This window comes from Dendrobates tinctorius, unplaced genomic scaffold (genome assembly GCF_039654945.1).
Source record: "Dendrobates tinctorius isolate UK_male_01 unplaced genomic scaffold, ASM3965494v1 ptg000377l, whole genome shotgun sequence".
In the NCBI taxonomy this organism is placed as follows: domain Eukaryota; kingdom Metazoa; phylum Chordata; class Amphibia; order Anura; family Dendrobatidae; genus Dendrobates; species Dendrobates tinctorius.
This window is the reverse complement of record NW_027362043.1, coordinates 2,547,635-2,560,136: the sequence shown is the minus strand read 5'-3', so window position 1 is coordinate 2,560,136 and position 12,502 is coordinate 2,547,635. Positions and strand designations below refer to the sequence as shown.

General features: G+C 41.5%; 1 protein-coding gene across 4 annotated transcripts in view; it reads left to right on the top strand.

The window, feature by feature from the left end:
* PIP5K1C (phosphatidylinositol-4-phosphate 5-kinase type 1 gamma) overlaps positions 1-12,502 on the top strand; it is a 243,409-nt gene that overhangs the window by 97,535 nt on the left and 133,372 nt on the right. For all 4 annotated transcript variants that reach the window (XM_073563059.1, XM_073563060.1, XM_073563061.1 and 1 more), the window contains exon 10: positions 7,568-7,616. In XM_073563059.1, coding sequence (XP_073419160.1) covers positions 7,568-7,616 — 49 coding nt within the window. The remainder of the gene's footprint in view (positions 1-7,567; positions 7,617-12,502) is intronic.

Sequence of the window (12,502 nt, the reverse complement as noted above, 5' to 3'; positions counted from 1 at the left end):
CACGGAGCACATTTATCCTACTTTCTGCGCTTACATCGGGAATTCCGTGTAAATATCTGAAATACGTGATTCGGATGGAAACCTTGGCAGAAAATTAGCTATAATGAGGCAGATGGAGGCAATGTGAACGCCATAGGACCTGTGGTCCGGCAGTATTTTTTTAGGCGAGTATAAAAGCTCGGACAATGCTGAACAGAAGTCAGACGGAGTCCAGAGTAAAACTGCTGCTTCAGTATAGTGAATGGATTCCTTGGGGGTCTCATCTGAAACAAGTCACTCGGAGATTTAGATGGAAGCCCCAAAAAAGTGCTCAGCATAGGGCGCAGGATAACTGTGATCCTAAATGTTATGTACAATGTTCCTAACAAAAGCTTCAACTCATTACACAAAAAAGCAAGTCACCACCCAGATTCGTCGTCTGTTAACTGAAATGTAGCGGGCTTCCATGTCACTGGTTTCACAAAGTTTCTGGAAAAGTGAAAAGGCTTCCCGCCCCTCAAAAGAAATTCAGAAAATTCTGTGCTCCCAAATCTAAATGGCCCCCTCCAGTCTGAGCCCCAGTGTCTAAACCACATTTAGCGTCCACATGTTTGGCTTTTCTGTAGTGATGAGAGCCTGCCTAAATTACAGGTGCCTGTCTCCAGAAGCATGAGCTGGGCATAACCTACTGGTCACTTCAACATACAGGTCACTACAATAGCAGATTAGCAATTTTCATTTGGCAACATCCTCGACTGCTTGTTTCTGAAAAACACCCATGGAGTCAAAATTGTCACTACACCTGTACATAAATTCACAAAGGGGTATAATTTCCAAATGGGGTCACTTGGGGGATTCTGCTTCTAGCACTTAGAGACTCTGTATATAGAATCCACAAACTATTCTAGGAAAATATGCGCTCCTGGAGGCAAATAGTGCTCCGTCCCTCCCGAGTTTCGCCCTGTGACTAAACAGTACTGTACAGCCACATATGGGGTATTTCCACATTCAACTTCAACACAATGTTTGTGTTAAAAAATGTAGATTATTTTCCTTCACTGCCCAGTGGTATAAAATTGTGTGACCCATCTGTGGTGTCAATATAATCACTGCACCCCTAGATGAATTCATTGAGAGATTTAATTTGTAAAATGGGGTCACTTATGGTGAGATTATGCTGTTCTGGCATGTCAGGGGCTATGCCAATGTGGCATAGCACCTCAAACTATTGTATCACAATCTGCACTGTAATATGGCACTCCTTCTCTTCTGAGGTTTGCACTTTACCTCAAAAGTAGTATTCTCCCACATGTGGGGTATCGGTGAACTCGGGAGAAATTGAGCAACAAATTTTGGGGTCCATTTTGTTCTGTTACCCTTGTAAATAAACAACATTTGGTACTAAACATTTTTGTGGGAAGTTTTTTTATTTACTTTTTTATTTTCATGGCTCAACAGTATAACCTTCTGTGAACATCTAGATAAGTCCTCTGAGGGAGGGGTCTAGTTTCCAAAATGGTGTAACTAGTGGGGAGTTTCCATTGTTTAGGCACATCAGGGTCTCTCCAAACATGACATAGCATCCACTAATTATGCCAGCAAATTTTACATTCAAAAAGTGAAATGGCGCTCCTTCCCTTTCAGGCTCTATCGTGTACCCAAAAAGTGTTTTTTCTCCACATATGGGTATGTGCATGCTCAGGAGAAATTACACCATAAATCGTATGTCGATTTTCTGCTGTTAACCTTGCAAAAAAAAAAAAAAAATAGGGGTCTTAAACTAAATTTTCCACAAAAAATTTTCTTATTTTTTCCGCCCACATTGCATTAATTCCTGTGAAGCACATGAAGGGTTAATAAACGTCTTGAATGTGGTTTTGAGGACCCTGAGTGGTGCAGTTTTTAGAATGTCACTTTTGGTTATTTTCTGTCATATAGGCCCCTCAAAGCCATTTCAAATGTGAGGTGGTGGTCCCTTAACCCCTTTCTGATAGTGGACGTATTATCCTATCCATGTGCCCTGGGACTTGCTGCCCATGGACGGGATAGTACGTCATTAGCGATGGACTGCGCTCACGGGGGGGGAACGTGGCTGGGTATCAGCTAATTCTGACACCCAGCATTAAGTGCCAGGAGCAGTCTTGGACCGCTCCCAGCACTTTAACCCCAATACACTGCGATCAAACATGATTGTAGCGTTCTGGAGCCGGCACAGGGGTTGGCAGCCCCTCTGCCTTTGGATCAGAGACCCTGTGGCGTGATGCGGGGTCTCGATTGCTGCCATTGAGACCTAATGTCGTCATGATGACATCCTGGTCTCCAGAGCTGAGAGACTTTGTCATGCTCAGTTATGACCAGAAAGTGTCTCAGGTCAGTGTAAAGTACATGTAGCACTGACAGCTTCTATAACATGCAGATCTGCATGCTATAGAAGCAATCAGCCTGCACAAAATGAGTGACCCATAGTGGGACTAAGTGTAAAAGATAGAATGAAATTAAAAAAAAAAAAACCTTTGAAATAATTGTAAAAATATTAAAAAAAAAAAAAAAAAGTCTATCAATAAATCAATATTTGAATTAAAAAAAATCTAAACAATAAAAGTATACACATTTAGTATCGCCGCGTCCGTAACGACCCGACCTCTAAAACTGTCCCACTAGTTAACCCCTTTAGTGAACATGAAAAAAAGGCAAAAAAACAAGGCTTTATCATCATACCGCCGAGCAAAAAGTGGAATAACACGCGATCAATAAGACGGATATACAGTAAATGAACGTGGTACCGCTGAAAACGTCATCTTGTCCCGCAAAAAACGAGGTTCCATACAGCGTCATCAGCGAAAAAATAAGTTATAGCTCTCAGAATAAAGCGATGCAAAAATAATTATTTTTTTATATAAAATAGTTTTTATTGTACAAAAGCGGCAAAACATAAATAAAATATAAATGAGGCATCGCTGTCATTGTACTGACCCAAAGAATAAAACTGCGTTATCAATTTAACCACATGCAGAACGGTGTAAAAGCCCCCCCCCCAAAAAAAAAGAAATTCATGAATTGGTGGTTTTTGCTCATTCTGTCTCCCAAAAATCAGAATAAAAAGCAATCAAAAAATGTCATGTGCCCGAAAATTATACCAATAAAAACGTCAGCTTGTCCCACAAAAAACCTCACTTGACTCTGTGGGCAAAAATATGAAAAAATTATAGCTCTCAAAATGTGGTGGCAAACTATTTTTTGCAATAAAAGGCTTCTTTTAGCGTGTGACAGCTGTCAAACATAAAAACCCCGCTGTAAGGCCTCTTTCACACGTCCTGATATTTCCAGTACCGGAGATGTCAGTGTCCGTGTGTGTAATACTTGCTGCACACGTGCGGTGTGTGTGCCGCATCAGTACCTCACGGACGGGTGCCAGGGAAGAAGCGTTGCAGTAAGCCCTGTTCCCTGGCTCCGGGTGCTGAACACGGCTCTCATCATTCTCCCCTGCTCTGCCGGCGAACAGCATGAGCAGGGGAGAATGATGAGTTACATTTAACCGCCGATACGCCTTTTAACGGCAGCAGTTAAGGGTACTTAAACCACAGCGCCGCTTTTTAATGGCGCTGAGGTTTAAGGTTATAGCGCCCCCCTCCCCAGTGTCAGCATTTCTCCGGGGTCTTGGTTGTTGGGGGTAGCCGAGACCCCACAGAACATGATTCGAGTCAGTATTTACTGACCCCGTTATTGCGATCTCCGTTAACGGTATAATGGCGACCGCAAAAAAGTCAGATTTTCCATTTAATTTCTCTCATCTTATGTGATCGCACATCAGAGGAGAGAGAAATATGGTGCACCGTTCCCCCAATTACCCCCCCCCAGTACCTCCGTTGTCCCTGCAGGCCACCGGCTTTTTCTTCCGGGAGAAAATGGCTGGCGCATGCGCAGTACGCCCACTGAGATCTGCCGGCCGGCACTCTGTAACAATAGATTTTTTCCTATTGGTTCATTTTGATTACTGTGATAGACCCTATCACAGTGATCAAAATAATAAAATAGTAAATCAAACCTCCCTTTATCACCCCCTTAGTTAGGGAAAAATAATAAAATACAAAAGTATTTCCATTTTCCCGTTAGGGTTGGTAAAAAGCTTATGGTTAGGGGTGTGTTGGGGTTAGGGTTGGAGTTAGAACTGAGGGGTTTCCACTGTTTAGGCACATCAGGGGCTCTCCAAATGCGACCTGGCTTCCGATCTCAATTCCAGCCAATTTTGCATTGAAAAGTCAAACGGTGGTTCTTACCTTCCGAGCTCTGCTGTACGCAAAAACAGTGATTTACCCCCACATGTGGGGTACCGGTGTACACGGGACAATTTGGACATCAACTTTTAGGGTCCCATTTCTCCTGTTACCTTTGTGAAAATAAAAAAAATTGGGGGCGAAAAAATGATTTTGTATTTTTACAGCTGTACGTTATAAACTTCTGTGAAGCATTTGGGGGTTCAAAGTGCTCACCACACATCCAGATAAGTTCCTTAGGGGGTCTAATTTTCAAAATGGGGTCACTTGTGGGGGGGTTTCCACTGTTTAGGCACCTCAGCGGCTCTCCAAACGCGACATGGCGTCCAGTCTCAATTGCAGCCAATTTTGCATTGAAAAGTCAAACGGTGCCCCTTCCCTTCCGAGCTCTGCCATGCGCCCAAACTGTGGCTTATCTGCATAGATGAGGTATCCGCGTACTCCGGACAAATTGTTCAACAACTTTTGGGTTCCAATTTCTCCTGTTATCCTTGGTAAAATAAAATAAATTGGATCTGAAGTAAATTTTTTATTATGAAAGAAAGTTAAATGTTCAATTTTCTTTTTTTAAACATTACAAAAATTCCAGTGAAGCACCTGAAGGGTTAATAAACTTCTTAAATGTGGTTTTAAGCCCCTTCATGGGTCCAGGTTTTAGAATGGCGTCACTTTTGGGTGTTGTCTTTCGTATAAACCCCTCAAAGTGACTTTAAATGTGATGTGGTCCCCCCCAAAAAAATGATGGTGTAAAAATGAGAAATTGCTGTTAACTATTAACCCTTATAACTTCCTAACAAAAAAAAATTTTGGTTCCAAAAGTGTGCTGATGTAAATTAAACATGTGGGAAATGTAAGTATTTTATGTGACATATCTGTGATTTAAGGGCATGAAACTTCAAAGATGGAAAATTGGGAAATTTTCAAAATTTTCGCCAAATTTCCATTTTTTTCACAAATAAACACAAGTCATATCAAAGAAATTTTACCACTATCATGAAGTACAATATGTCACAAGAAAACAGTGTCAGAATCACTGGGATCCATGGAAGCGTTCCAGAGTTATTACCTCATAAAGGGACAGTGGTCAGAATTGTAAAAACTGGCCTGGTTATTAACATGCAAACCACCCTTGGGGGTAAAGGGGTTAAATATTTTGTATTACGGTAACTTTTTTGTGTGACATGACTCTGACTTAAGTGCATAAAAGTTTGAAAATTGCAAAATTTTCAAACTTTTTGCCAAAATTCCGAATTTTTTCCCCCCACAAATAAATGTACCGTATATACTTGAGTATAAGCCGACACGAGTATAAGCAGAGGCACCTAATTTTGCCATGGAAAACTGGGTAAACTTATTGACTCAGTATAAGCTGGGTATGCATTGTTTTCTCATCTCTGTCCTGCTATGTGTGGCTCCCCCTGTTGTATGCATGGCTTGGCTCGGCTCCCCCAGTCCCCTCGTTGTATGCATGGCTCCCCCCATCACATATTGTATGCATGGCTGAGCTCCCCCGTCCCATCGTTGTATGCAAGGCTTGGCTCTCCCTGTCCTCCTTGCCCTCCTTGTGCCGTCACTGCACGTCCCTGCATCTCCGTTGTCCTGGCACTGCAGCTCCCCTGTGCTGAGCGGTCACGTGGTACTGCTCATTAAGGTAATGAATACGTGCTCCATGCCTCTGGGAGTGAAGACGTGTGCATATTCGTTACCTTAATGAGCGGTGCCACGTGACCGCTCAGCACAGGAAGAGCTGATGCATGGACATTCAGCTACGGCGCGAGGAGTGTTAGTATGATGTCACAGCCGCTGGCTCTTGCCGCCGCTGCGCCGCTCCCCTCCCCCGCTGGCTTTCTGCACAATGACTCGTGTATAAGCCGAGGGGGATGTTTTCAGCACAAAAAAAGTGCCGAAAATCTCGGCTTATACAGGAGTATATACGGTAAGTCATGTCAAAGAAATTTTACTATTATCATGAAGTTTAACAATGTCAGAATCTGTGGGATCCATTGAAACGTTCCAGAGTTATTACCTCATAAAGTGACAGTGGTCAGAATTTGAATAAGTTGGCCCGGTCAGGAAGGTGAAACCAGACTTCAGGGTGAACTAATGTACTTTGTTTAGTAGCTTGAAAAAGGACTACTCTGTTGTCCTAATAATAAAAAAAAAAAAAAAAAAAAAAGACACACGTACAGTTGTATGAAAAAGTCTTTGCCCCCTTCCTGATTTTCTATTCTTTTGCATGTTTGTCACACTACTTGTTTCAGATCACCAAACAAATTTAATTATTAGACAAAAATAACACAAACTGAACGGAGTCCTCTGCCATCACTTTATCTTATTTCTAACCTGAGATATGATAAAGTAACACCATACAAGCCCAGAACTCAGACTTTCAAAACTTAAATCTATAAAAATGTAACTAATGAAGATAAAAATGCAAAACCTGTTTTTTTTGGTAATTCACTAAAGTAGCACTTAAAAAAATAATAATAAAAAATCTGAAGACATCAGGTAAAACAAATATTCAGATTTGGGTCACTTGACATGGAATGACCATCTCGTGTAATAATCTAGTTGCAATCTAGTCTTCCCGCCTTTGAACTTCTGAATATCCATTTTAAAATGTGGAGCTCAAAACTGGATCCCATATTCTAGATGTGGCCTCACCAGTGACCTATTGAGGGGTATGTGCAGCCGATCAGTAAATGCTGTGGGTTGGATGCTGCGTACTTGTGCAGTGTCCAATCCGCAGCAGCCATATGTTACAGCATAATGGATGGGATTTTAAGAAATCCTGTGCCCTCTGTGTCTACAGACACCTGCGGCTCACCCATGGAGATGGACATGTGGCACGTCTTTCCTGACCACAGCATGTCAATTTCTCTTGTGGAGACACTAGTCTCCGGAAGATAAGTTTCACCCGTACAATATATTGGATGCGGTGATTCCGCACGGTTCAGTGGACATATGCTGTGTCCAAAGTGCTGCTAGTTCTCGATCGTCTGCACATACCCTTATGGATGTAAATTGGGCTGACATTACCTGGACTCTTTTCTGCATGCCAGCTCATTAACATAGCCCTTGGCACATATTGCTTACTGTGTCATGTGTTCAAGACAGTGTGTATTCATGATCTCTAATGACTGCAGATTAGTCATAAGGCTGCTTCATTGTCAGTCTTTTTTCCCATAGTTTAAGACCTCAAATTAACAGTCAAATAAGGTTACATTTATATATCTCCCTTTTAGGAATAATATTTTACAAGTATTAGCACCCATATATCGGATGCCACTAACCTTTATAACTTTGTTTCCCAGGCTCATAAAGAAGTTAGAACATACATGGAAAGCTCTTGTTCATGATGGGGTGAGTGGAAGTCCTGTGATTAATGTTACAAAATGCCGCTATACTACCAATTGTTATCACTTTATTTAACCCTTTTCACCACCTTGCGACTTTGTTTTTGCTTTTTCGTTTTTTAATCCATTTCTTATCAGGACCATAACTTTTTTTATTTTTCTGTCCATATAGCCATATGAGAGACGAGTATTTGCGGGACGAGTTGTAGTTTTGAACGACGCCATTGATTTTACCATATAGCTTACTGAAAAAAAGGGAAAAAAATTCCAAGTGCAGTGAAATTGCAAAAAAAAGTTCAATTCCACAACTATTTACTTTTTTTTTTTTTTTTTTTTAAATTTACCATGTTCACTAAATGCTAAAACTTACGTGGCAATATGATTCTCAAGGTCAGTACGAGTTTGCAGATGCCAATCATGTATAGGTTCTTTTTCATTTTCAGAGAATCTGTTGGCAGCATTTTACTAAGTAAAGTGCAGACCGGGCCATACTGGCTCTGTCATACTGATGTAGGCCGGGGTCACACTTGCGAGAAACTCGCACGAGTCTCACATCGCAGTACCTGGCACTGCCGCTGACACTCGGGACCAGAGTGTGCGGCTGCATGTATTTCTGTGCAGCTGAGCGCTCTGGTCCGAGTGCCGGCGGCAGTGCCGGGTATTGAGATGCGAGACTCGTGTGAGTTTCTCGCAAGAGTGACCCCGGCCTTAAAATGATGCTTCCAGTGAAGAGATCCTTTTGTAGATTTTCTTTAATTTGGGTTTAAAGTGTCCTTGTATTCATATTTTGGTGCATCGAGTCGGGACTATTGGTATGCTCTTTAGCTTTGTTCTGTCCCCTCCACTTTGTCTAGGTGTATTTTCTTATTAACCCCTTACCTACATTGGAAGTACTATTCCGTCCATGTGACCTAAGTCCCAAGGACGGAATAGTTGTCCAACGCGATCAGCGGCGCTCACAGGTGTCAGCTGATTATCACAGCTGACACCTGGCACTATGTGTCAGGGGCAGTCACGGACCGCCCCCCGGCACATTAACCCCTGGCACACTGCGATCAAACATGATCGCAGTGTACCAGGGGCACAGGGAAGAATCGCGCAGGGAGGGGGGCTCCCTGCGTGCTTCCCTGAGACCCCCGGAGCAGCATGATGTGCTGCGCTGCTCCGAGGGTCTCATTCCCTGCAGCCCTCGGATCCAATATGGTCGCTGGGACCTTCGGGGTCCTGTAGGGAGGCGGCTTCCTCAGTGCCTGCTGTGAGCAGGCACTGAGAGAGCCTGCTTCACTGCTTGTCAGATCTCAGATCTGACAGAGTGCTGTGCAAACTGTCAGATCAGCAATCTGACACCAGATAGTGATGTCCCCTCCTGGGACAATAAAATAAAAAAAAAAAAACACGTGTAAAAATAATTTTCAAAAAATTCCTAAATAAAAAATAAATTTTTTTTTTTTCCCAAATTGTTGTTTTTTTCTAAATAAAAAAGAAAACACTGAATGTACACATTTAGTATCGCCGCGTCCGTAACCACCTGCCCTATAAAACTGTCCCTCTGGTTAACCCCTTTAGTGAACCCCCTTAAAAAAAAAACCAGAGCAAAGCAAAAACAATGCTTTATCATCATACCGCCAAACAAAAAGTGGAATAACACGCGATCAAAAAGACAGATATGAATAAACATGATACCGCTAAAAATATCATCTTGTTCCGCAAAAAAACAAGCTGTCACACAGCATCATCAGCGAAAAAATAAGTTATAGCTCGCAGAATAAAGCGATGCAAAAATAATTTTTTATATAAAATTGTTTTTATTGTATAAAAGTGCCAAAACATAAAACAAATATAAATGAGGTATCGCTGTAATCGTACTGACCCGAAGAATAAACCCCCTTTTATCAATTTTACCACACACAGAACGGTGTAAAGGCTCGCCCCCAAAAGAAATTCATGAAATGCTGTTTTTTGTTCGTTCCGCGTCCCAAAAATCGGAATAAAAAGCGATCAAAAAATGTCACGTGCCCGAAAATGGTACCAATAAAAACGCCAACTTGTCCCGCAAAAAATAAGACCTCACATGACTCTGTGGGTCAAAGTTTGGAAAAATTATAGCTCTCAAAATGTGATGATGCAAAAACTATTTTTACACTAAAAAGCGTCTTTTAGCGTATGACAGCTGCCAGGCATAAAAACCTGCTATAAATAGTAAATCAAACCCCCCTTAGTTAGGGAAAAATAATAAAATTTTAAAAAAAAGTGTTTATTTCCATTTTCCCATTAGAGTTAGGGCTAGGGTTATGGCTGAGATTGGGGTTAGGGTTGGAGTTAGAATTGGGGGGTTTCCACTGTTTAGGCACATCAGGGGCTCTCCAAACGCAACATGGCGTCTGATCACAATTCCAGCCAATTCTGCGTTGAAAAAGTCAAACAGTGCTCCATGAGTGGTTTACCACATATGGGGTATCAACATACTCAGGACAAATTGCACAACAAATTTTGGGGTCCAATTTCTCCTGTTACCCTTGGGAAAATAAAAAAAATTAGGGCAAAAATATCATTTTTGTGGAAAAAAAATATAATTTTTTTTATTTGTATGGCTCTACATTATAAAGTTCTGTGAAGCACTTGGGGGTTCAAAGTGCTCATCACACATCTAGATAAGTTCCTTGGGGGGTCTAGTTTCCAAAATGGGGTCTTTTGTGGGGGGTTTCCACTGTTCAGGCACATCAGGGGCTCTCCAAACGTGGCATGGCGCCCGATCTCAAGTCCAGCCAATTTTGCATTGAAAAAGTCAAATGGCGCTCGTTCCCTTCCAAGTTCTGCCATGCGCCGAAACAGTGATTTTCCCCCCCATATATCAGGTATCAGCGTACTCAGGACAAATTGCACAATATATTTTGCAGTCCAATTTCTCCTCTTACCCTTGGTAAAATAAAAAATTGGACCTGAAATAATTTTTTGTGACAAAAAGTTAAATGTTCAATTTTTTTGAACATTCAAAAAATTCCTGTGAAGCACCTGAAGGGTTAATAAACTTCTTGAATGTGGTTTTGAGCACTTTGAGGGGTACAGTTTTTAGAATGGTGTCACCTTTGGATATTTTCTATCATATAGACCCCTCAAAGTGGCTTCAAATGTGATGTGGTCCCTAAAAATAAAATGGTGTAAAAATGAGAAATCGCTGGTCAACTTTTAACCCTTATAACTTCCTAACAAAAAAATTTTGGTTACAATTGTGCTGATGTAAAAAACATGTGGGAAATGTTACTTATTACGTTAAGTTTTTTGTGTGCCATATCTCTGTGATTTAAGGGCATAATAATTCAAAGTTTGAAAATTGCGAAATTTTCAAAATTTTCGCCAAATTTCCGTTTTTTTCATAAATAAACGCAAGTTATATGAATGAAATTTTACTACTAACATGAAGTACAATATGTCACGAGAAAAAAATGTAAATCACCGGGATCCATGGAGAAGCGTTCCAGAGTTATTACCTCATAAAGGGACAGTGGTCAGAATTGTAAAAATTGGCCTGGTCATTAACATGCAAACCACCCTTGGGAGTAAATGGGTTAAAATTTTGTGCTGGCACCGCCCTAGCCACGGGTGGCGCTTGGTCAGGTTATTCTAATGGTGTTCTTCAGTAAAATGCTGCCAGCTGCACTGAGCAATCTACACATGCTCAACCTCCGGTGTCATTTTCCTGAAGCCCACCATTAATCACCACGGGCCTGCATTCATAAACGATTCGCAATGACTGGACCCGGGGCTCTTTTGCTGATCCCCGGCTGTCATGACAACCTATCGGCGCTCCGCGACCACGTGAGAGGGGCGCCGATGGGTTGGACTTTTGACACACTTTCAGCTGACGTGTTAAGTGTTACAGTTGGTGATTAAGAAAGGCATTTTGACTTCATAGCAGCCACAGGTGGATTTCTGATCCACCCCTGCGGCTGTTAGAGGCACTTGACAGCTGATCAGATCAGATGTCAATTGTAGGGAAAGTTGTGGGCTCAGCACCAGAACCTGCATCAAAAGCAGGGACACTACCTTGTGTCCAAGATCGTGAGGTGGTTAAAATAAACTTACCCATTTTATTCTTGAAAAAAAAATCTACTAGCTTTAAATAAAATGGGATGGGGTAGGACTTCTATGTCTAATGATTTTAAGGCTGTGTCTTGAGGAGTGGGACTTGGCTATGTTTTTTTAGTCTATTACAGAGATGGACTGTTAATAAATTGGAACTGTGTTTTGAACAAACTTGAATTAATCAGTAGTACAGATGAATATAAGAAACGTATCTTATTAGAGGAATCTATTTCCTTTCCCACTTTGGAGACACTTCTCCCCTCCCCACTCCCCCTCCACGCCTCCTGAAACCACTCAAATCCATCTTGCTCATACAAGGTGAACTGTCAGCACCGTTTTGTCATGTGACACAGGAAAATATACGGTACTCGAGTGAGAAGCAAGGAGAGAAAACAAGTCTTATACCTCACCCCAGAGCTTGAATTTTGTCCCGATAGCTCACTAATGCCGTATAATTACCCCATTCACTGCTGTTTGTGTCTGTAAACTTAAAATGGAATGCAAAGTAGGAATCCATCTGTGTGCTTTGCTGTGTTTGGGAGAAATCACTGCAACAATTCTCCCACCAGCTTAAGGCTAAGTTCACACTGTGTTTTTGCTGCTTTGTATGGTAATTTTCAGCTGCTTTTCATAGTACCAGCAAAGCCTATGAGATTTCAAACATCTCATGCATACACATTGGTATTTTTGTCATCAGTATTTTGGGCTTTGCTGTTTTTTTTTGTATATGGAGCATATCACTTTCAGAGTTTTTTCAGCATTTTTCACCCATGGAAAGCAGTGGGCGATTAAAAAAAAAAATGCTAACAA